The sequence below is a fragment of the Canis lupus genome, chromosome 1 (assembly GCF_011100685.1).
Source record: "Canis lupus familiaris isolate Mischka breed German Shepherd chromosome 1, alternate assembly UU_Cfam_GSD_1.0, whole genome shotgun sequence".
Classification (NCBI taxonomy): domain Eukaryota; kingdom Metazoa; phylum Chordata; class Mammalia; order Carnivora; family Canidae; genus Canis; species Canis lupus.
The window spans coordinates 94,189,050-94,214,913 of NC_049222.1; the positions used below are offsets into that span (position 1 = coordinate 94,189,050).

At 38.1% G+C, this 25,864-nt stretch overlaps 1 protein-coding gene across 5 annotated transcripts in view; it reads right to left on the bottom strand.

Annotated features, from left to right (window-relative positions):
- Window positions 1-9,336: 9,336 nt before the first annotated feature.
- The window catches only part of PLGRKT (plasminogen receptor with a C-terminal lysine), a 53,519-nt gene continuing 36,991 nt past the window's right edge, over window positions 9,337-25,864 (bottom strand). For 3 of the 5 annotated variants that reach the window (XM_038527268.1, XM_038527269.1, XM_038527270.1), the window contains 3 exons: window positions 13,371-13,501; window positions 12,819-12,928; window positions 9,337-9,735 (listed from right to left, as the gene is read on the bottom strand). In XM_038527268.1, the coding sequence (XP_038383196.1) occupies window positions 9,614-9,735; window positions 12,819-12,928; window positions 13,371-13,501 (363 nt within the window). In that variant the 3' untranslated portion in view covers window positions 9,337-9,613. Of the gene's footprint in view, window positions 9,736-12,818; window positions 12,929-13,370; window positions 13,502-21,373; window positions 21,712-22,353; window positions 22,530-25,864 lie in introns of those variants that run through there. The other 2 variants (XM_038527271.1, XM_038527272.1) reach the window with 2 other exon arrangements.

The window sequence follows — 25,864 nt, forward strand, 5'->3', positions numbered from 1 at the left end:
GCTGGGTAATATAAGTACCATCAAACTACCAGAGAGGTGATAGAGGAACAGAGTTTCAGTCATATGCTCAAGTCTGGTGAGCAGTTTGAATGAAGGTTCAAACTGAGACTCTATCTGCAGAGCTTGGGCTCTTAACCCATGGATACTGACCAGAGTTTCCGAGAAATTTTGTCAACATGATTTTATTTTTCCCACCCAACAATCATATTACACGTAATAGTGAACAGGTTGTAATATAAGCTAAGTACCTTTTAAATTGGCATTTTAAGAGCAGCCCTGGTGGCTCAGTGGTTTAGCACTGTCTTTGGCCCGGGGCCCGATCCTGGGGACCTGGGATCGAGTCCCGCATTGGGCTCACTGCATGGAGCCTGCTTCTCCCTCTGCCTGTGTTTCTGCCTCTCTCTCTCTCTCTCAGGAATAAATAAATAAAATATTTTAAAAATAAATTGGCATTTTATGCCACTAATATCACTAGCAGTATTTCAAAAATCATCTGTTAATTTTGTATATCTGGAAAGCTAAAAACTAATGGTTATTCATCACTCTTGAGGAAAACATATACATCCTGGACAAAGATGGAAGAGAGTCTAAATGATTGAACTGGAAATTCATAAGCAGTGATTCTCAACTAGAGGGGATTTGAAGACATCTTTGATTGTCCAACCAAAATAGAGGAGAGGTTGCTATTGGCATCTAGTGAGTAGAGCCCAGGGATGCTGGTAATTTTCCTACAATGACAATGCATGAAACAGCTCCCTACCCAAAGAATTATCTGGCTCCAAGTGTGCTGGGGTTAAGAAACGTTGGATTAAGGCAACAGAATAGTATAATTTGCACTATTAAAATTATATATTATTAAACACTATTCGAATTACTCAAATAATTGCAAATGCTGAAAGATGATGCGTTTAATAAATTTATGAGGTGAATGGTCTGGCATATTGAATCTAATCTATATTTTGGTGAGTTCTAAAATATGTTGCTTTTATGCTCGTATTTAGACTTGAGTTTTCAAATAATTGGCAGAGTAAGATATATTTAACTATTTCAGGAGCCAACACACTTTTTCAGAGTATCTTTATCCCATATAGAAACTGGTTGATAGGGGTGAGTGGGTGGCTCAGTCCGTTGAACTTCTGGCTCTTGGATTCCAGTTGGGTCATGATCTCAGGGTTGTGGGCTCTGTGCTCAATGGGGAACCTGCTTAAGATTCTTTCTTTCCCTCTCCCTCTGCCCCCAGCCATTCTTTCTCTCCCTCAAATAAATAAATTAAAAAAAAAAAGAAAAGAAAGAAACTAGTTGATGGCTTAGGACTCAGTCCTATTCTGTTGAGGAGGGGGTTCCTTGGTTATTAGGGGTTCTGTTCCTTGGTTGCTTTGGCCTTAAAACTCTGCTCTCTGCTCACTGGCATTGCCAGAACAACTCACTGGGATAATTTTGTCCAATCAACATGAATATTCTTTAGTGAAAACATCTATATCCAAATTTTAAGTAAAAGGTCTATAAAATCAACACAATTAACATAAAATCTAAAAGTAATTTTTGTCTAAAAAATTCTAAATATATACATTAGATGACAAATGTTAAAATTCAGTTCTTTCTTTCATTCTTCTTCCCTTCTCTTTCTGAATAATTCCATCATTCTAAAGCCGTTAGGAAGGGCAGAGCAAAGGATATGTCCAGTGATGGCACAGAGGGATGTGTTGGAATCTGGGAAAGGTGAGTAGGGTATCCACACTGGGGACGGCGAGGAAGGGAAAGAGGCCTAGGGAGAGATGTGTGGGTCTAACTAGTAACTAGGTAAGGTTGGCTTTTGCACAGCGGGACAGGGTAGTGGGATGAGCAGGATGAGGATCATGTCTCTCTATTGATGGGTGGACCAGCATGTGTAGTTAGAGCTCAAGCAGGGTAAGGAGAGGGATCTGTGTAGGAAGGCTTCCCAGCACAGTGTATTGGTACTCAAATAGGCTGAGAAATGAAAAAAGAAAATGAGATAATGCCTTAGAAATTCTGATGAAAAATTAATAACCAGGAATTCTGTACCCCACCACTCTCTATCAACCAACCAAACATCAGAAGAGAATTACATTATTTTTAGATATATAAGATCTCAATAAGATTTCCTATAAGATCTCAATAGGTTTCCTCCATTTATTCTTTCTCAGAAAGCTGTTGGATGATGAGTTTCAGCAAATGAAGGAGCACGACATAGGGTCTGGTAGACAAAAGACCCAACACAGGACTAGAGAGAAGGGAACCCCCAGGATACATGAAGGGAGAACTCAGGATGAGAGCTGAGTACCAGATGTAGAGGGAAAACAGTCCAGGTGGGAGCAGGTCAGAAGTCTCTAAATTTCTTCACAATGGAGATACTGGTAGACTATGATGTGAATGGATGTGTGGGGAGGAGACTTAGAAACAGACAGAGTTCATAGTCCAAGAAGTGGTAAACGTATAGAACATTAAGCACATAAAACAACAAAAGTTGTTAATTCCAGAAAGGCAGGAAGCCGAGCAAGAAAGGGAAAGTAATTATATTTTACTACATGACACAATTATGAAAAGTGTTCATCATCATTGTAAGGTAAACACTGAAATGTTGATCTAACCAAAATGATCACAAAACAATGTTGGAAGGATGGTGCAATGGGAAGGATGCAAGTGTGTGTAGTTGTGGTGGAGATGGTGGGGTGGGAGAGTTGAAAGCAAATTCCTCATGATTTGCGTATTACATCATGAGATAATATTTTTTTAAAAATGGAAACATTAAGAATTGTCTACACTGGAATGTTACTTAGAGATGTATGGTTCAAATAATACTGTTGGTATTAAAATATGAGTTTCTTTCAACTACTTCCCCTTGGCCCTCACCATTTCAGTTTGAGCCAATCTGACTTCCAGCTTGTAGCACCTGCATCTCTTGCCTGCAGGTTATCTCTGGCTCTAGAGCCCACTTTGCCTAAACACCCTAAGTGTTGGAGAAATAATGGTCTAGGAACAGCCCTCCACCAGTGAACTAAAAAGTAGGTTATAAATGCCTCCGCTCTTTCATTCCTTGGGTCAGATAACTCTGGGGTGAGGGGATTCTAAAACATTTCTCAGAGTTCCCCAGCAGGATTAAGTTGTTCACAGAGGTAACTTCCTGAGTGAGATTTCATTTACTAGCTTTCTTCTCTGTCCTATCTTACTTCACCAATTCCCCATCAGCATTTCTGGGATTATCTGCCACGTAAATGACTTGCTCAAGTCACTATTGCAAAATTTGCTTCAGGGAGATCCTATACTGATACAACTAAAAAAGATAAAAATCAGTATCTCTGAGGAAAAAGAAAGAAGATGGAGAATGTACTGTTAGCCATGACCCATAAACCTATTAGAACTTTTTCCTTTCCTAAAATACTCCTAGTAGGAAATTGATGTCTTTGCTTGAATTGAAGATAACTTATTAAAGTTGCACAGAACTCTCTTTGCCTGTCTACGTAGACTTTCAGGCTATTTCAGAGATGGCAGGCTGTCCTAAGCTTCCAGTTCAGACAAGGAAACTGACGGGAAGGTCAGTCCAGTTCTCTGTCCATAGTCCTTGGTTATTGAATTCAGAGAAGGAGCCACCCATAAGTACAAATTATATTCAAACCATAGGTGTCTTTTTATCGTTTCTGGTTTAAAGAGGTAGCATTAGTTGGAATCCTTTCAAGATGTTTAATTCCTTGAAAATTAAAAGAAAGTGTTCTACAGGCCAATATTTCTCTGGAGCAATTTAAGAAGATGTGAAATGGTTGAGTATTTCAATCCATATTGGGTTCCTAGCGTTCTCTCTCTTTCTGTCTTTTTCTCAAATCACCTTGGTGGGAGGAAATGGTACTACCGTCTACTCAAGTCAGATCTTCATCAGCAGTAAATTAATGGTGTGGGGATGGTAGGAAGAGAAGGAAGAACAGTCACCTGTATTCCTCAAAGTCCAATCATCTTGTCCTGATATACTGACAGCTTTTCACAGACTTCCTTTGTCACATTTCAGTGTCTACTAGTATCTCTGATCCATTGACTTTCACATGTATTCAACAGCTGTTTTCCTTATAGTTTTTTGAAACCGTCACCAAGCCAGAATCCTGGATTGTCAGTCCTCCCTAAGACATGACTTCATGTGGACACATCCTGAACTCTGTTCCTCTAACACCAAATGAAATGCCAAACCAACTCAGGGTCAGTGTCTGCCTGTCCCTCCTGTCCAGGCAGAGCAGAAACCATCCATAGAGTGCTGCTGGCCACAGATGAAGTCCTCCAAGAACAAATAAATAGACTGAGGTTAGCAATCCATCATTCAACCCTGTGACACTTATAGACTGAGAAATTATGAGCCAGAAATGTCATCTAAACCTGAGACTTAGCAATACCATTGAGTCTTTATCAGTGGGATTATAGGTTTCCAGTTGCTTTTATTGGTGGTCATGATGAATGTGTTCTACGCAGACACGCTTCTTACTGTCATCCAAGTAGCTAGAAGAATAATATAGGACAGCAAAATAAACTGGCCTGCAAGAGAATCCCACAGGTGACTTTGGTCCCTTGGGCGCTCAGTTCCCCTGACCAATGGCTCACCTGGCAGCCATTTTTGGGCTGTTTGAGGCAGCTCCATCCTTTCATGAAGACTTACTCTTCTTTGGCTGTCTTCTTATTTTCTAGGCCTCTCTCACTCCTCCCCTGCCCCTTGCCAATCTGGGCTTTCTGGTACACCTGCAGCCCAAGCACTGCTCCACTCTTCATAAACTTCAAGAGTTTATGAAGTACTCAAAGTTACCAGTAGAAAAACCAGCAGAGCTGCTAAGTAGTCATCCCTGAATACTAGAAACTACTTTCTGCAAATTGAACATTGGTAGGATGCAGGGTATTCTTGAAATCTCCTATAGGCATCCACAAGGCCAGACCTAAGGAGTGTTTCCAATTATCCCGCAGAACAGACAGACTCTAAGGCCAAGAGATAGCACGACTCCTGAGTAATGGACTTTGTTTAATAATATTTCCCTAGCAAGAGTTTGTTCCTTTCTCAGAATAGTGGAACAGAAAATCTAGGTTCTGGTTAGTGTCTCTAGAATATCAGATTTGCACATGCATATATTAGATTGTTGAAGACTATAAAATATATTATGAATTTCAGATTGCTCATATTTAAATTACATTGGTTGTAGATTATTTCCTGCAATTTGAGTCTGCTCCCTCCTCATTGTCTTCTAACCCCTGCCCTTCTAATCCCCTCTTCTAAGACTCTAAGACTGAGTGATGATATGATAGTTTAAACATAGATTTTTGATTTTGACTTTCATTGTCACTGTCTTTTCAGAGCCAGGCAGCATTGTGCCTTGGAAAGAATCCTGCCAGGGACTCAAAACACCAATGTTTTAGTACAAACTACCATTACCATATGTAGAATTTCAGGTAAATCACTTATGACCTCCATTTTCTTGAGAAAATATAAAATGGAGGCTTATACTAGACCATTTTAAGGGTCTTCTCTTTTTAACATCTTGACAATAATTCCAGTGTTTGTCATTAAAACTCTTTTGAGTAGATTTGGGGAACTTCTAGAATATTTACAAAGTGCAGTTAGACAATAAAGGACCCCCTTCAGTGTTACCCCGAAACACAAACTGAGTTGAGTAGAACACCATATAAACTTTATTTGTAATTTTAGTCCCCAGTTCTCTCTCTCTCTTTTTTTTAAGGTTTTATTTATTTCTTTGAGAGAGAGAAAGCACATGAGCATGCGTGAGTAGGGGAAGGACCAGAGGGAGAAGCAGACTTCCTGCTGAGCAGGGAGCCCAATGCAGGGCTCCATCCCAGGATCCAGGGATCATGACCTGAGCCAAAGGCAGATCTTAACATGCTGAGTCACCCAGGCACACACCGACCCCCAATTCTGTCATTTAAATATGAATTTAAAACATTCAAAATGGTTAAGTATTACAATCTTATAAACTATGTTTTTATTATTATGTTATTACTATAAAGTAATTTCCAAGAAGGGTCATTATGCTGCAGAGAACTTCAGGGCACATATTTATTTCCTTTACACCACTACTTAATCTCCATGTGAAACTGAGGGAGTCTCTGCATTGCTTTGGTTGGGTCAGCAGTGTGTTGGGGAAGATGGACAGTCACATGGCATAGGGATGAGATTCCCCCCACCTCAACTTTGTTCCTAGTCACTGAAAAGATGTTGGGTGAGGCTACCAAATTCTAATCTCTAAATCTTTGCTTATAATCATACCTTAGTTTATTTTTCTCCTAATTTATTTTCTTTTAATAATTTCCTCATTCTTCTTGTAATAGCACAAATATCTGTGATTGTAAGCTAGCTGAACAAAGACCACATCGTGCTCAGTATTTAGAAATATCATGATGCCTAGTCGATAATCAGTAATAATAGTAAGTAATACAAGTATTAACATAAATGGCTTTTTTTTTTTTTTAGATTTAGATTCAGGCAAGTGATTAAATCACTTTTTTTAAAAGACTGTTACAATACATGTGGAATAGAGAAGAAAATCCACAGTATTTTTAAAAGATAAAATGAAACAATTTCACTTCCATAGTTGGCAATGCCAATAGGCCCCTTGGTGTCCACTTAATCACTGGGGTGCCTGGGAGAAAGGTTTCAGAACCCGAAGGCACAAAACAAGAGAACAGAGGACAGAAGAGAAGGAAAGGGGAGGAAGTGAGGCCAGGAGGTAGGAGGAATCAAAGAAGAACAGGAGGGAATGCAGTATTTACTGGCAATTTCCCCAAAGGTATCTGTTCTCTCCTTGTTCCCCAAACCCTGCTGGGCCTGACACAGGCCTGAACAAGCCTAGGAAACAGGCCCTCGTCCTCCCGGTACCCACAATGGCTGACTTTGCTGGAGAGCAGCATCCTCTCTTCAGAGCCCCATGGAAGGCATCTTCTCCCTTTTGTTAGCAACTGGTGGAAGGCCTCCTTAGGGATCTTGTGCATTTATGCTGCCTAACTGATGTATTATTCCGCTTGGGAGCCCTAACAGTTGTAAATGCTTTGTTTCCATGGATGCCCTGTGTACCCCTGGGGCTCTATGAAAGGCAGGTATTAACTTATCTCTGGTGAAAACACCAACCTAGGGGCACCAGGGTGGCTCAGTTGTTTAAGTGTCTCTCTTTGGCTGGTGTCATAATCCCAGGGTCCAGAGATCGAGTTGCACATCAGGCTCCCCGCTCAGTGGGGAGTCTGCTTTTCCCTCTGGCCCCCCCGGCCTGCTTGTGCTGTCTCTCACACTCTCTCTCGAATAAATAATCCTAAAAAAAAAAAAATAGCTCAGGTCATGATCCCCATGTCAGACTCCCTCTCCCTCTGTGGCTGCCCCTGCTTGTGTTTGCTCGCTCTCTCTCTCTCTCTCTCAACAGTGTCAGAGCAAAAATGTTTGTCCTTTCAATTATAAATATTATTATATTTAATAATAAGTAAGGGGAAAAGCTTTGGATAATCAGTAATACCAAAGGCAGTTGGGATATATTTTAATATAGTTGAATTGCAAAGCCATTATTTACTAGCTCTGCTTTGATTTTTGCCTCACAATTTGGAGTAAACAAAAATGTGAGTATATGTGTTTAGCAGAGGCTCTGTTAAGTAACAATTATTAATGGGCTTAGAGTCAATGCCAAAGTGAGAAGCTAATGCAAATGAGTGGCCTGGTGGTCCAGAGAGAGCTCAGAGCCTACTGTATTACACAGCAAAATAGTAACACAAATCCCATGCAAGTTCTTTAACCAGTCAACTCTTGCAGGGCACTCAAACTCATTCTTGGTGAGCCCTGGCTAGACTAAGTCATGAATGTTTGGACAACATGATTGAATTAATGGGGAAAGAAATACAATTCCAGATTCTGGCATGGTCTACAAACCACTGCTGGGTCTTAAGCATCCCTTAGACCACTAGTATGCCTCCTAATTACTTCTTTCCCCTGTCTTCCAGAAAATCCAAGCTAATGACTCAATGAAGGTAAATCACTTTCTTCTCCCTCCACAACTTCAAACTACTTTCCCAGTTTTGCTATTCTTTCTTGTCATCTTTCTGAACCTATCCTCAAAGCCATAGTCTTGGTTCAGGCCCTGCTCAGTACTCAGATGTGGATTATTATGGTTCTTCATTGCATGGGCTCTGGGATCTTCCTCTTGTAATAGACTAATTCCACTAAAACCCCAAAGCAGATTCTTTCATGCCACCCCCACTCCCCACCCCATTACCCTCAGGATAGAGTTCAAATTCTTTAGGCCCACAGCTGGTCAGGAGATAAGCTGTGCCTCCAGGCTCATTTCTTAACTGCCTTACAGGAGGAGGAACCCTTTGCCCCAGGCAAATAGAACCAGCAGCAAATCCCTGGACCTGACAGCCTGTCTTGCCTTAAATCAAGCTTCTTCTGTCCAGCCTGCATCCTTATCTTCATGGAGTACTTCCATGCATCCTCAAGACATTACTCAAGGTTCCCTACAACTATGATTGTATCAAAACCATTTGTTGATATGTGGTCAGCTGCTTGAGGATAACGGCTGTTGTATTCATGCTTGTTTTCTCCCTTGGTTTCATCACCTATTATTCCGCTTGGCCTTTCTGTTCTTTCACCAAGCTAAGTCTTAGCGTCTTTCCACTAGAACATATTCCTCTGCCTAGGATGCAGTAACCTTGTCTTCTCATTCACTCATGTAGCCCTAGTGTCTTCGACAGTGCTCGATACAGGGTAGGTACCAGGAAATATCTTTGGAATTATTGTATTGTATGCAGGATTTGCAACTGTAGGAAGAGGTATAAATACGGTTATGAGTATAGGTTTCCTGGTGAGTAGAAATAAAAAGCTAGGCATCCTAATGAACCTCCTCATTCCCACCTCTTCAGCAACTCTGTCTTGAATCATCATTTGAATATTTTTACCTTTTGTCTCTCACAGCTGTCTTTGCATGTTGAAAATGTGTTCAAGGCCTAACCTTTTCAAAGCCTCTTAGAGCATATTCACTGGAGCCAAACCATCTAGGTTCTTGCCCCAGTTCTGTCCAGTTATGACCTTGGGCAGGTAATTTAAGCCCTCTGTGCTTTAGTTTCCACATCCATAAAATGATGCCTCCTCATGGGATTGTTTGGATGATTATAAAAATATATGTAAAACACTCAGAAGAGTGGCCATAATAAGCACAACATACATGTTAGTCATTAATATTAGTCATTTTCTATCAGGTAGAGAGAGGACACAATTGACAAATCCAAATGAAGTATCTGTGGGAGATAAATGTGATGGGAAAAGTTTGTGTGACAGAGAAATGAGAACAGCAGGACATTTGCTTCCAGGAATCAAAACAATATAATTTATTAATTATACATTTAGATATTTGTAATATACACCATATATAGGAAATATGAAAGTTGCTTAGAGTACCTCCATGATTTTGTATTGAATGTTAAAAATTTTATTTTAAAATAGTTTAACAAAACTCCTCTTGCATTTTAATATTTTAAAATAAAATCCATTATGTCAAAATGTCAAGCATCTAAAAAGTTGTAAAAACCATGATTCAAGTCAACAATTATGTGTTTTGAGATTTGGTGGGTAAACATGATTTCATTTGTCTATGAAGAATTTACTCTGTTCCCTTCTGGCTTTTTCAAGGCTTTCAAAAGTGATCATGCCTCTTGGCAGCTGCAACTTACTCTTTTCTGTTTCCAGTATGTTCTCAGCTTCACCTTAAACAGAGTACAGAAATATGCAAGGTGACAAAAGGATCATTAGTGTTTTGTGAAAAAGCCAAATTGCTATATGTCAGTGACAAGCTGTAACACTGTGTGGAGGCATGCCCCTATTGTCTTCAGGAGAAGCCACCTCCCAAAGGAAGGTCATTCTTTCCTTTGGGAAGAAAAAGGAATTCTGAAGACAGAGAGAGAAATCAATCGGATGCCATAAATTTTACTTGACAGAAGACAGCATTTTAAAATATAGAAGAGAAAGAATACCAAATAATATTTTTTTCTTTGAAGGAAACTCAGGACGGTAAGCATTAGTTGTGTTTGGAAGGGTTTAGCATGGAGAAACCAAACATAGTCTCTGTTATATTGCCCCTAAATATGTAGGTGACATAAGAGAAAATAAAGCTTATTAATTTTTTTCTTTTTCAAGAAAGCTAATCTTTTACCTGAAACCACTTGTAAGTACCCAAAATAATATTAAATGTTCTTTAGTCTGTATACATACATACACACAAGTATACGCAGTTTTATAAGTAATTCCTCTTTCATGTAACAGGTAGTAATTTCTTAGGCCCCGTTGAAGACTAATTAGCAAAATTTAAAAAAATTATAGTGTACATTGTTGACATTCTATAATTTTCCTTGGGAATGAAAGCAACTGGTTCTTTTTAAGTACTTCTTTTTTAGCACACAATGAATTTATACTCCAGACCCAATAGGGCAGGCTACAATTTTCAAATTATAACACCCTAACCACCTGCCTCAGTCTTACATAGTAAGTAAAAGTCATTATAAATTATATGTAATCAGACAGGCCTTGAATGACACACTAAATGTGTCTATGTGATAGTGCCTCACATGGGGTACATTCTCATGTGTATGCAGAAAGGCTGATGAAAGTCAAGGATTGATTGTATACCTTGGGTTCATCACTAGTTAACAAGGCTAAGTGTTATAACCTAAACTTTCAAGTACAGCAAGTTTCCTGGTAGATTATAAAGTTGTATTTTTTAAAACAGTAAATTCCCATAACATGTCTTAAAAGTTTAAAATTGTATGTTCTGTGGATTCTGATGGACTTATAATAAAATTACTTCCCAAATATACAATCATGATGTTCCTAGAAAATAACCTTGTTCTCTATTAGTAATATGTTCAAGTGAATGTTGTGTAATAGACTTGCCATTTAATACTATGTATTTTAACGAAGCACTGAGAATTCTAATGTCCATAAAAACAATGAAACATAGTTGAACTCAGACTAATAAGTTCTTAAGCAGATGAGTAACATGAAACTGAGCTTTAACATTGGTAAATTAGTTGTGTAGTTAGTTTTCAACTGAAAATGAGATTGTACTCCAAAATTTAATATGTACATCAGTTTTTTAGAGCTCAGAATACATTTTCCCATAGTGATAATGTAGTAAATCAATTTCTAGGCCATCAACAGAAAACTCTTTAGGTCACAATGTAGCTAAAATATGACACCATAGTGCTTGACCCCAAGGGACATTTTAGCAGAGTTTCTTTGTGGAAAATGTATTTCCATCTTCCAATGGAAATTTTTAAGGAACATATAATCCTTGTATCTCCCTAAGCCTGGAAAAGAGATGTTCTACTCTCTACTCCCAGTACCTGCAGAGGAGTCTATACTTCCTCCTTTCCTGTACCAAATCAGTCCCCACAGAGCTTTAGCGATAGTGATGTGCCCAAAAATATAGCCCAGGAGAGGAAAGGATGGGAAAAATGAAGGCTTGGGAAAGGCATAGTTCCAATGTGCTTTTGGTTGAAGGCTCAAGAAGGGACACAGGGGCTCTCATGAGAGAGTCTTCCTGGATTAGAAATGGCTTCTGTGGCAGCAGGGCTACTTTCTAGGGCAATAAAAGCCAGGGTTCTATGGGAACAGCATGGTGTGGTGATTATTTAACAACCAGCTCTCCAGAAAAAAAAAAAAAAATGTATGTAAGTTTATTATGAATATAAGTTTCTTATAAATTTTACTTACATATAGCACACAATTTTATAAAAAATAATAAAATGTTCAGTGTACTTTATTATAAATGTCACATAGCAAATTAATGAGAAAGTATAATTCCAACATGAATGATGGTATTTTCATTTACACTAACAAGACAAAAGTGGAAAAAATGACATATGTTGGAATTATTTTTGTTTGGAAATGATGTAAACCAACTTGGTTGAATCAGATAACATTTTTTAAATGTTAGGAGAATGTTTCCTCAATTGTTTGTGCTATTTACAACATAATGGCTACTGACACAACAAATAATTAAGTATAATCTGCAGTTAACATTTTCTTCATCACTTCCTTAAATCTGGACCATGGGTTAGCAAGCTTTCTTAAAAGGGCCAAACAGTAAATATTTTAGGTTTGTGGGGCCTTATATCTCTTGTTGCAATCACTCAGCTCTGTCATGGCAATGGGAACACAATGGGAACACAGACAATTCAGAAATGAATGGGCATGTCTGTGTTTTAATAAAACTTTATTTTCAAAAACAGGTGGCCACTCTGCAGGCCATAGTTTGCTGAAAATAATAAGTCAAGCCTTGATTTGTTTTTTTCAGATTTCCATGGTGTATATATTCCCACACCATGACCAACTTCAGGCTACCAATGGGATGCCACTGAAGTTGGAGTTGTATCTGTTATCTTATTGTGTGTGTATATTGTATCTGCATTTCTACCATACAGATGCAATAGATACACATAACTTCAGAGTACAGATAATAGTAAAATAATGAAAAACTGGTGTTCTGAGTATTTATTACCATTGTTTTTAATATAATTTAATATTATGTTTTATGATTTATGTAATTATAAGGTTATCTAATTTAGTGTCTAATAATCTATATTAAACAACCAGCTTACACATTCCTGAAAATTTGGTAGTTAGTTATTGTGGGGTGGTAGAGCAGACTGTGAGAGGGAGCAGAAATGTTGGTCACTGGAAGTTCAGGGAAAGGAGTCTTGTCAGAATGTTCATAAATCAAGGGGTCATGAGAAGAGGATCCTTGAACCAGAAAATGAATCCAGAATATACACGAGTTTATCAGACTGACCTTTCATTCTTTGTAGAAGGGTTCCATATCCTAAGTCATACTGGTAGGTGAAGATAAAGCTTAATGGAATAATAGGGAAGAGGAAGGCTGGCTTCTTCTTTCTTATTGCCCTGGTTCAAGAACAAAAAATAAATAAATCTCAAGAATGACCTGTAAATACATATCTCTACACTCAATGAAAAAAAAAATGACTGCTTTTTGGAAGAATGTCCTCCATTTTAGAAACTACCTAGTTCATTTGAATCTTCTGTGGGATTAGGATTTTCTAACCTCTCACCAGATTCTGCACCTTCCATCTTGGTATCTAATCAGTTCTCTAACTTATAAAATGGAGACAAGGATGGAAGAAATCTGAGAAACTAGAGGTAGAATGAGCTATTACTACACTGGTTCTATAGTTACCTCCAGGTACACCTACCACGCTATAAGGGGTTATTGTGTTTACATAGATACTATTTGGACCAAAATCCTATCTTGGCCAACTTGATAGTAATATGATAATATCAAAAAAAGAAACAAATTATTTAAGAAACTTATAAATAGCAAACATACCCAGCTGTTAAAGAGATGGCTGCAATGCCAAAAAAAGTTCCAAAATATTTGAGGAATTCCCGAGACCAAGCAATCTGCATGGCCATTTGTCTTTCTCTCATTTCGTTCTGCATCATTAGTTGCCTTTCCATCTGAGGATGAAATAAATGACAAAGTCTGGTTACTTATCTTTTGATTCTGAGCACAGAGTTAATAATCTGCTTTTCCAGGGGATTTTCTTTATTTGCTTTGATTTGTCTTTTTGTAAAAAAAAAAAAAAAAAGCCCCAGTAGGCTTTGACTAAAGTTCTTCTTGGCAGCTATGCCCGGCTGTCACTTTGGCAGTGAAATCTCCCTGGAATATATACAGAATGGACATGATATTCTTCTTCTGTGTCCTAAGGTCTTGAATGCACGTAGTCTGGAGCTTTTATTCAACCCTAAAATATATGTTCAGCCTCTTTGGTCCCATGCAAGGAAAGATCTATGTGCCTTTAAATGCAGGTACATATTATTGGTCTTTATTACAACTTGGGCTGAAATAATTTTGCCTTCCAAATTTATCCATCTGCAAATTGACATTCATTTGGAGTAGCAGGTCCATATAATTTTATGATATGATGGCAGAGGGTATTATTCTGAGAGATCCATGGAGATTTTTCTTTGCAACTATTTTCTTGATGTCTCAGGCCCTTTGTCACTTTAGTCAGTGTCTTTCACTGCATTGGAGTAGAAAGCAGGTACAGCCCAGAATACAAAAGGAGACTGGATTTGTGGATAGATTTTTAGAAAACACGCAAGAGAAGCAACAGTCTAAATGCCCATTATTTTGAGAAAGTCAGATTCTTGAGAGAGAAAAGTCATTTTTTATATTCTAAAATCTTGGCACTATATATCATTAGAGAGCATAGTGGAGAGCAAGCACAGAATTTGTAATATGAATCATAGCTTGGGGAGGAATGAGTAATAATGTGACAGAATTTTCTCTTCTTGCTTTCTTGCTACTGTGAGAAGACACTGGAAGAGGAAAAGGAGATAGATATAAAGATGGGACTTGGTTCCTTGGCCTCTCTTAGGGGTTGAAACTCTGGAGGATTGTAATGGATTTGGGGGTCCCTGGATGGGAGAGCATTTATGGACCTATCTTCTGTCAAGAATTCTGGGAAGGGGCAACTAAAGTAGAGCAGAAGGGGTTGCAAGGCAGATCTAAGCTTAGGGCAGACCTGAGAGTAGCCACCCTATCTTCCTCAACTGCCAAGGAGAGTGGAGAAATCTGCAGGGTTCCCATGTCAACCTGAAGAGGGGCACAGAAGGCAGCTGAGAATTGAAAGCAGGTGGCTTACCAGGTGGTCACCAAAACCTAGAGCCCAGAGAACCAGTAACAGACCCTGAGGTAGAGGCCATAAACCAAGGGCTGGGCAGGGAAAGTGGCTGGATATTAGAGGATTAGCAGCACCCTGGAGTGCAGACATGATGGACAAACCTGCCTGAAACAGGTGGAACACCCAGAACAAATCACCCAGCACTGCCAGGTTTCCAAAAGACAATAACAGTACAGAAGCCTCCTCCAACCAGATGTGCCTTCCCAGTGACCACACCACCCCAGGTCACTTGAACTCAAACTACAATTGGTGCAGGGGGAAAATGGACAGACAAGGGGAGGGAGCCAAGCTGAATTCCAAAGAAATTAGTTTTAAGATAGAAGTAATTGAGTCACTTTGACTTGTCAAAATTAAATTTGCCCTCAGTAATAGAAATTGAAGTTCATTTTGGGCTCAGAGAGTAATATTTTTGCATACATGGTTACTTAACATGTGAAATTTATCCTTGCTATATTACTTATTTTAAAAACTTACATGATAGTTCATAGTATCTGTCCAAGGTGATGTAGAATGCATGAATTAATCATTTGTGTTATTGTTAAAAGGCAGCTGAATCCAGTCATAACATAGGTGAGTGCAAGATCAGTGGTTCTGAATCTTACCTGCACATTGTGAGCAGCTAGGGAGCTTTTCAAAATCCCAATGCCCACATGTCAGGCCAGTGAAACCAGGGTCTGAAGTTAGGATCAGTCATTAGTATTTTGTAAATGTTGCCGGGTTAATTCCTGTTTGCAGGATTGAGAACCACTGCCTGAAAACACTCACAACCTAGGTTTTTCCAAAAACCAAAGATCAAGCTGAAATATCAGTTTGAAAACTGATCCGCTTGGAACTCTCCAAAGATTGGGAACAGAGATCTTAAAGGTGGTGGAACTCACTGTACAGTACTGTCGTGGTGGATACGTGACACCCTGCATTTGTCAAAGCCCTTTAAACTTCACAGCACAGAGTGAATGGTGTTTTTTACAGTAATGACACATCTGGATGGGGTTCCGGGACAGAAAAAGGACATTAGGGAAAACTAATGAAATTTGAATATGGAATTTATTTAGTAGTGATACACCAATCACACTTTCTTGTTGTGACAGCTGTCCATAGTAATGTAAGATATTAACTGTAGAGTTTACAAAGGGTGGAGTATTCAAGAACTCTGTCCTCGTTTTCTGTAAATCTAAAATTGTTCTAAAATTTAAGTTTGTTTTTAAAAATGTTTAAAGTCTTATATTCTGGATCTCTTCTACTGATAAGAATAGAGGTACCCATCTCCCTATATCATAGATAAATTGTGAAGATCAGTAACACTGTGTATCTGCAACAAACTCTGAGCCTAGAGTAAAAAAAAAAAAAACAAAAAAACTATGCATACCCTTTCCATAGGCAAAAATTTCCTGAACTATAGTTTTAATTATCATTTAAAGCTTTATTACCTTATACTTCATAAAATTATGCTTAAAATCATAGGTCTAGATCTAAATACATTTAAAAATTCAAAATTAGGGCAGCCCCGGTGGCACAGCGGTTTAGCACCGCCTGCAGCCCAGGGTGTGATCCTGGAGACCCTGGATCGAGTCCCACGTCAGGCTCTCTGTATGATGCCTGCTTCTCCCTCTGCCTGTGTCTCTGCCTCTCTCTCTGTCTCTATGAATAAATAAATAAAATATTAAAAAAAAATTCAAAATTAATAAGGGGTGCCTGGGTGGCTCAATCAGTAAAGTGTATGCCTTCGGCCCAGGTCATGATCTGGGGTCCTGGGATGGAGCCCCACATCGGGCTCCCTGCTCAATGGGGAATCTGGCTCCCCTTCTCCTTTTGCCCCTCCCCCTGTTTGTGCTTGGTCTCTCACTCTCTCTCAAATTAATTAGTTAAATAAAACCAATTAATTAACAAATTTTATTACCAAGCTTTTTCAGTAGCCATAAAGGGATAATTATGTTGATGCAGTTATTAATTTATCAATAATAGACATCATGTAACTAAGTGTACATTCATTTTCACCCTTCTTCCCCAAATATTGACACTAATGAGAAATAAGAGCAAAAGAAAACCTGTACAGTAAGTTTCCTAGTAGTCTTTAACCCAAATTATAAATGTAAGATTCTTGATCCTATTTTATTTTAATTAATTACTTTAAAAGTAATTTTAAAAGATTTGTTTACAAGAATGTTTAATTATAACCCTGTGGTTATAATTATACCCAGGAATAATGATGAAACCTATGTTAATTTATTTTCCTCCTTTGTTATTTATTTAACATTAATTAATTAATATACAGTGTACTATTAGAGGTAGAATTTAGTGATTTATCAGTTGTATAAAACACCCAGTGCTCATTACATCTAGTGTGCCCACCCATCTCCCCTCCAGCAATCCTCAGTTTTTTCCCTATAGTTAAGTCCTAATCATAAGAATTAACCTTAAGTCTCTTATGGTTTGTCCCCCTCTCTGATTTTGTCCTATTTTATTTTTCCTTCCTTTCCCCTATGTTCATCTGTTTTGTTTCTTAAATTCCATATATAAATGAGATCATATGATATTTGTCTTTCTGACTTATTTCGCTTAGCATAATCCCCTCTGTTCCATCTACATTGTTGCAAATGGCAAGATTTCATTTTTTTGATGGCTGAGTAATATTCAATTGTATGTATATACCACATCTTCTTTATCCATTAATTTGTCAATAGACATATGGGCTCTTTCATATTAGGGCTATTGTGGACATTGCTGCTATAAACATTGGAGTGCATGTGCTCCTTAGAATCACTATGTTTGTATCCTTTGGATAAATACCCAGTAGTGCAGTTGTTAGATCATAGAGTAGCTCTATTTTTAACTTTGTGAGGAACCTTCATACTGTTTTCCAGAGTGGCTGCAGCAGTTTGCATTCCCACCAGCAGTGTAGAAGGGTTCCCCTTTCTTCACATCTTAGCCAACATCTGTTGTTTCCGGAGTTGTTAATTTTAGCCATTCTGACTGGTGTGAGGTGGTATCTCATTGTGATTTTGACTTGTATTTCCCTAATGCCAAGTGATGTTGAGCATTTTTTCATATGTTTGTTGGCCATTTGTCTTCTTTGGACAAATGTGTATTCATGTCTTCTGCCCATTTCTATTTTAAAGGAATTTTAGATCTTTTCATAATACAAATGTTTTGGTTTCTGTTATTTCTTGGTATTGCTTTATAGAACAATTTGAAATTAGAATGTTCCTTATTTAAGGGACGCCTGAGTAGCTCAGTGGTTGAGCATTTGTCTTCGGCTCAGGTCATGATCTGAGGGTCCTGGGATCAGGTCCTGCATTGGACTCCCCATAGGGAGCCAGCTTTTCCCTCTGCCAGTGTTTCTGCCTCTCTCTCTGTGTTTCTCATGAATTAAAAAAAAAAAAAAGAAAAAAAAGGAATGTTCCTGATTATGACTTCAGACTAATGACCTTACAGGTTTATCTGATACTAGTTTAACAGTTATAGAATCACAGTCAATTTTAAACAGAACATAATAAAAGAGAACGGACAGCCGGGGTGGCTCAGCAGTTTAACACCGCCTTCAGCCCAGGGCCTGATCCTGAAGACCTGGGATTGAGTCCCATGTTGGGCTCCCTGCATGGAGCCTGCTTCTCCCTCTGCCTGTGTCTCTGCCTCTCTCTCTCTCTCTCTCTCTCTCTGTGTCTCATGAATAAATAAATACAATCTTTAAAAAAATAAAAGGGAGCTAGTTTATTAGAAATAATTGTACATAGGAGAAATCACATTCTGTCCATCTTCATAATACTGTTATATATGCTCTTCTGTATTTTAATTCTCAGTTTCTTTGTTGAAAAAATATTAAGCAGCAACAAAATTTCTGATCTCAGTAATTTTGTCAAGTAATTTGTCAATCTCTGAGTTTCAAAAGGGACAGTTTCATAAAGGTCCACAGACCACTTAATTCAAGTTTCCTCTTTTTTTTTTTAAAGATTTTATTTGTTTATTTATTCATGAGAGACACAGAGAGAGAGAGACAGAGACAAGAGACACAGGCAGAGGGAGAAGCAGGCTCCATGCAGGGAACCTGACGTGGGACTTGATCCCAGGTCTCCAGGGTCATGTCCTGGGCTGAAGGCAGGTGCTAAATCACTGAGCCACCCGGGCTGCCCTCAAGTTTCCTCTTGATAAAATGATTAAGTTTTACTTGGACACATAAACCATTTTCAGAGCAGAAAGAAGGCAATGACATTGTCCTATATTCTATCTTGATTGCATTTTTTTAAATTGGAGCCTGTTCTATTTTGAGAAATAATCAGGCCAGTCTTGAAAAAATTCAGTTATATCTGTGTTTTTAGTTTCCAGTGGTCTTTTAACTTATGCATAATATATTCCCAAGTAACAGAAAAGTTTTGTTTTTATTTGCTTAATTGGGCAGTCCCAAAATATATTCTATGTATCCTTCCACAAAAGAGGTCTAATTTTTATGAGAAATGAAAATATTTCATATTTGTCTGTGCCTTTGTTAAATTAATAGAGACATTTTGATACCCTCTAAAACTAAAAGCAAAATCAGAATTTCAGGTAAACAGAAAATAAACTAAGGTTGTTAAAGCAATTGTAATTAAAGCTGTGACAAGTAGATTTATCCTTAATTTGCTCTACAGATATTTTAAATGCTCAAAATCCAGTAAGTAGTTTGGGGAGAATCCAGAAAGGGAAATGAGTAATGAATTCAAGCTTTAAAAAAAAGGCTACTAGTTTTTAATGAATGACTTATGAAAATAATTGAACATAAACTAAATTGTAGTCATATTTTTTTTTAATTTATTTATGATAGTCACACAGAGAGAGAGAGAGAGAGGCAGAGACATAGGCAGAGGGAGAAGCAGGCTCCATGCACCGGGAGCCCGACGTGGGACTCGATCCCGGGTCTCCAGGATCGCGCCCCGGGCCAAAGGCAGGCGCCAAACCGCTGCGCCACCCAGGGATCCCTGTAGTCATATTTTGAAGCTTAAAAGCTTTGCTTACAGCATCTTGTTACACATCTTCCCTAATGATTAAACACAATTAATCCATCCTTTCCCCCAGATGTTTGTAAACAAGTACGGTCACCCTAGGTAAAAAATAAAAATGCCAGTTTGGCAAAAACTCTTTATGTGAAGTTACGGATTCCAAAATGTATTAGCTCCCCCAACAAGACCAGAAGATGCTAACAAGATGAGCAGAATCTGAGAAAGGACAAAAGTTGACCTTCTCAACCATTATCTAAAATTCTTTAAAGACCATTCCTGGTGTCTGTTACATTATAAGCACTAATAACTGAAGTTGAAGACAATCCCACAACTTAAGTAAAAACAACAACAACAACAAAAAACAATAAGGGTATTTTCTTTCATTCTGGTTTTCCTCATTTTAAAGAGTACCTATTTCTTAGTTTGATAATTAATATTCCACTATGTCAATCCTAACTGTGCATAAGACTAAAGCTTCTATTTTGTAATACTTAGGACTAAGAATCTTAGAACCATAATATGCTTCAAAAGATTGAATCAGAAAATGTTTAAGAAATTGTAGGATGCTTATTTCTCTCCGTCAGTGTGGCAGATATACTAAACTGATAGACTAAAAATAACAATGTGGCCCACTAGCTAAGTGTTAGGTACTGTGCTAGTTACATACACAGACCTTCCCATTAAACCCTCTGAGGTCCATCTAGGAGTTGAAAACAGAACAAGGCCAGCCCATGGCTTTTTTTTTTTTTTTTTTAAGATTTTATTTATTTGAGAGAGAAAGTGTGTATGCACACACGTGAGCCCTAGTGGTAGGAGGGGCAGTGGGAGAGGGAGAAGCAGGCTCCCTGCTCTGATGCAAAGCTGTATCCCAGGACCCCAAGATCATGACCTGAGCTGAAGGCAGATGCTTACTTGTTTATATTTCTGTCTTAAAAATGATCCTTATATTACTTTCCTGCTGAAAAGCTTTCACTGGCCCTTTAATTCCTAGACATGACATAGCCTTTAAAACTCCTATTTTGGGGACACCTGGGCGGCTCAGTGGTTGAGCATCTGCCTTTGGCTCAGGGTGTGATCCCAGGGTCCTGGGATCGAGTCGCACATCGGGCTCCCTGTAGGGAGCCTGCTTCTCCCTCTGCCTATGTCTCTGCCTCTCTTTCTCTGTGTCTCATGAATAAATAAGTAAAATATTTAAATAAAACAAAACAAAACAAAACCTTCCTATTCTGGTTTACCTCTTGGGCTTCATGTACTGTGCTCCTCTCCCAGACTCCAGCCCCTAGCCCTCACCTATGCCGGGCAGGTTCACCTTTCCATACATTTTTTCTTATGGAAAGGGAAGGACTTTGAGGTTGCATGGACTAGGTTCAGATGCTAGTTACATCACTCTTGCTAGGTGATTGTAGTTAAGACCCCTAGATGTCTTGACTCCCAATTTCTCCAACTCTAGGAGCAATACAGCTACCTCACAGGTTGCTCTCCTAAGTTATGTGGCACACTGCACGGCACTGGTGCATCACAGCCACTGGTGTGCATTAGCCTGTCTGTCTTGCTTTTTCCTCTTACCTCCTTATGTAGTAGTTACATAGACTTAGAGCCATATTCTTTCACTTTCTTTACTCTCTCTTTCATGGAGAGTTTAACTGTTTTCCTTTAAATAAAGTTTCTCTTACCTGAAGGCCCTGACATCTCTTTCTGGAGCTCCATCTGCTCTCTGAGCATTGTTGCCAGCTGCAGCCGTCTGCCTAGCATTTCTGGCACTACCCTGAATTCAACACTCCCTCCACTTCAGTGGTAGTTTCCTCCAGACCAGCTCCTCTGCCGCTCCTTGTATTCCTCAGAGGCTCCGTGATTCTCCCAGGGAATGAAAATTTTGGTTTCATTTTCAGCTTACCCCTCTTTTTAATCCTGCCAACTATTTAGTTAGTCCAGAAAGTCCATGAACTTTTCTTTCGAAATCTCCCCCTTTCTCCATTCTTGTCGCTTCCCCTGAAATCCAAATCCTCAGTCTGGCTACTGCAGCAGCCTATGGCAGGCTTATATGTACAGCCTGCGGGGTCAGCCTATTGACAAAAGCACTGTGTCAAGAGGTTAACACTGTGCACTCTGGGGCAGACTGCTTGCGTGTGGAGCCTAGCTCCATCACTGCCAGTGTTCAGTGTTGGCATCTTCCTGAGCTTCAGTCTTCTCATCTTAAAATTGAGCAAATGACAGTGTCTACCTGTTAAAGAGTTGTTATAAGGATTAAATGAGCAAATATTTGCAGAGGTCTAGAGCAGAGCTTTACTAAGGGTTCAATAAAAATTAGTTGCTATTATTTGCGTAGAACATAGATACACAGTTTTAAGGTTGATTATTTAAAAATATCAATTCTGTCCCAGTTTCTCCCCTGCTCAAAAACTTCTAATGCTTCTCTTTTTGCCACATCACATATAAATGCTCTGCTCAGCTTTCCACATCCTCCAGACCAGGTCTGTGCCCCGAGACAACCTCATTTTCTGCTGCAGCCCTTCCCAGCTCTGGTCAGCCTGGCCTACAATTTTCTAGATGGAACTCCAGCCCTCTCTTCCCAGCCCTGTGACCTCAGACAAGTCAGGGCATATCTAAGCTTCAGTTTTCTCATCTGTAAAATGGGCATAGTAACAGTACCTACCTCATGGGTTCATTTTCTTAGGAGACTACAAAGAAATTATGTATACAGAGCATCTTCTTTTTCTTTTTCTTTTTCTTTTTTTAACATGACTGTAGTAGTTGGAGGAAAGGATGTTTGGGAAGAGCAGAAGCAGCTTTACATAGTATCAACCAGAAATACATCTCTGTAAATTATAATGCCTAGGGAAGTAAAAATGTGTTTCAGGAGAAAAAGACCAAATCTCTACAAAAATGAACATGTTATTCCTAAAAGCTAATGGCTGTTGAGTCATTTACTTCCTGTAATATTCTGTTTGGCAGATGTTACTAACATCCCCATTTTTCCAGAAGAAGAAACTGATGGTAAGAATGATGAGTTAATATAACAGTATGTGTAGCTCTGTGTGTATGGAGTTTTCTTTTACTTCTTAGATGAAGAAACTGTAGTTCCAACAGTTTGAAAGGCACACGCAAATTTGTAGAATGAGTGCTTGGCTGGGCTAGAGCTCCTTCTCTGGACTGTTAATCCAATGTTCTCAATAAAACCCAACTTCCCTAATATTTATTTTCAGATCTAAGTCATGCTGTTTTTACATAACCAGTTTAATTCATAAGATGTTTACTTTATTGCAAATGTAACTTACCCAACAATAACCCATAACCTCTTTATAGAATGAACTTTAAATGTTGTAATAGCTGGTTACAAATGGAGTTGCAATCTTCCAAAGATTAGCCTAGCATCTTAATTTTTGTCAGTTGGTGAGACAGGCCAAAAAAAAAAAAAAAAAAAAAAGGTAAAAAGAAATAGAGAAATGCTGCATTTCCAGCAATATCAGGGAATCAGCTATTCATACTTAAAAGCATAGTCCAGAGGACTAAAATATATTCCTTTAAGCAGGAAAATTTGCAAGAGATTTCTAACCATTTTAATAGATAATTATCTAAAAGCTATATACTGCTTTTACTCTGGTATACAGGATAATATGCTGTTGCCTTCGTAATAGGATATAGCACACCAAAGCTGCTTGATGGCTTATTTAGTTATAAGTTTATGTTAGTGGTTATATACACCTTTCCAGGAAGGACTGTGGTTTGAACATCAAGAGATTTCTTATAAATATAGAGTCATCATCAGTTCTGTGCTGTAATGCCGCGTTGCTGCCAGAGTTCACTGAGGGGCCATAGGCCTCTGTGTCTGTCTCCTCCTATATCAAATAGTTATTCCTCACTTTTAGTAGTAAATACTCTTCTAAGCACCAGTCCTTCCTGGGGATGCCCTTTCTACTTTTTGTCTCCCTCTCCTTTTCTCTCAGTGATCTGTTGCTTTTGTTGTAGGGGCAGTAAGGGAGCAAAGCTTGTCAGAACTGTGTATAAAATAAAAATACATATATTCCTAATACATCCTAATGAGGACCTGAAAATCAGGGACCTCCTGTGGGTATGTTGTATGCATTTTAGAACATAGCCTTGTTATAATTATTTGGTTCTTTTGTCTTTAAGTATTTCTTCTTGCTTCCTCATCATGTTCCAGATAAGAGGTTGTTGGATGACTTTGGTCTAAGGAGATGCTGTTACAGTCAAGATAAAATAGAGAGTAATATTGTTTACACCTTCTATAATAATTGCCAGAAAACTTGTGAAGTACTTATTTTCAGGAATTGAGCCAAAGCAAAAGAGAAGTAAAATGGAATAAAACAAAAAGACAAACCTAACCACCCTGAATACAACTATGACCATGTAGAATGTTCTTTTATTAGTTTTCCTTCTATCTTCTCAATGAGTTGTGCTTCAGTCCTACATTTTGATATCTTCAGGGAATCCCAGACCTGAAGGTTTTATCTAATAAAAAGTACTTTTGTATGTGTGGTTTTACTATATTCAGAAATGCTCTAAATCTAAAATCATTCTTACAGAGTTCTTCAGAAGATGGAGGAATCCAGAGCAAGAAGCAAACAGGGGTAATTAAAGGCTATGTTGAGCAAAGCCTTTCCCACCAGCTTTGCAGAAATTTTTTAAACATTTTTTTGACAAGCTAATTCTGAAATTTCCTTGGAGGAAGAAATATACAGCAAAATGGATGAACTTCAAAAATATCATGCTTACTGAAAGAAGCCAGACACAAAAGATCATGCATTGTATAATTAAACTTATGTGAAAGGTCCCCAAAAGGCAAATCTGTAGAAACAAAGTAGGTTAGTCGTTTTCTGGGTGTGGTGTTGGGATCAAGACTTACTTGAGTGAGCACAAGGGAATTTTTGGAGGTGATGGAAATGTTCTAAAACTGGATTATGTTGATGGTTGCAGAACACTATAAATGTATTAAAAATCATTGAATTGCATCCTTACCGTGGGTGGGTCTTATACTATATAAATTATACCTCAAAAATTGTGTCTAAAAAAATAGAAATGGGACACGGTACCCTTTCAGCATCAGTCATGATAGGTAAGTCAGAAAGTGTTTATTTTCAATCATCATAAAAAAAACAAGGAAAATATGTGGTGAGATAGTTCCCTGACTATGAAATTATTCCTGCGTCTTTAAAAGGGTCTTTTGTATTCCATTCAAAAACATCTGAACCACTTGGTAAAGAGTAATTCTATTCAGATGCAAAAACTTTATAATTTTATAATAAAACATTCTATTTTACATTTATTAAAGAGGGAAGGAAAGACCGTTTTAGCATTATATATGTTCCTTTTCATAAATCATTACTTTTAAGCTTCATATTCTATACATTTTCTGTTCTTGTACTAAAACACATCAAATTATCCGTGCAGTCGCATGAGGTGGGGAGAATATTGTTTTTTTCTCTGTTAATGTTTCTATATTGTCTTAAAGTTTTCTTATCACTAATACTAATATCACTCTCCCTGGGTAAGAGGTGCAGTCTACACCTCAGCAAATTTTTGGTTAAGATGGTGAATTGAAGTGATCTGCTTTCCTTAAAACATTGCTCTAATATCAGCCCATCACCATTTTTGCAACGAATTTGCAATCAGCTTGTATGGTTGTTAATCTGGAGATTCTTTTATTTAGAAGAAAATATATTTGTATAGTAGGTAAAATCAATCAGAATCCAACTAATAATAGAAAGTTAATCTAGTGATATAATAATTACTAATAGGAAGAGTTCATAGGGCAAGTCATATCTAATTGTAATGAATTTTAGGCAACCCTTTAAATTAGAAGTTTTTTATTTAAATCTGATTTCAATATAAAGACAAAAGTAGGTTGTGGAAAGAATTCATTAGTTATCCATTTCTGGGAAATAATATTTCCAGTACTCGTGTTCATATGTGATTTTAAAAATAAAATACCATCTCATTATTATAATAAAATAACCATTAATTCCTGAAAGGGAAAAAAATGTTATTTTTACATTCTGTCCTTTTCTGATGTGTATGGGTCTAAGAGTTCTACAGAAAGGTGAGTCTGACCCAGTCATAACCAATAAATCTTAGATTTGCTGCTGTTTAATCCCTGCAGTGACACTCATTCCTCCTGCAAAATAATGCTAAATAAAAAACCCAAG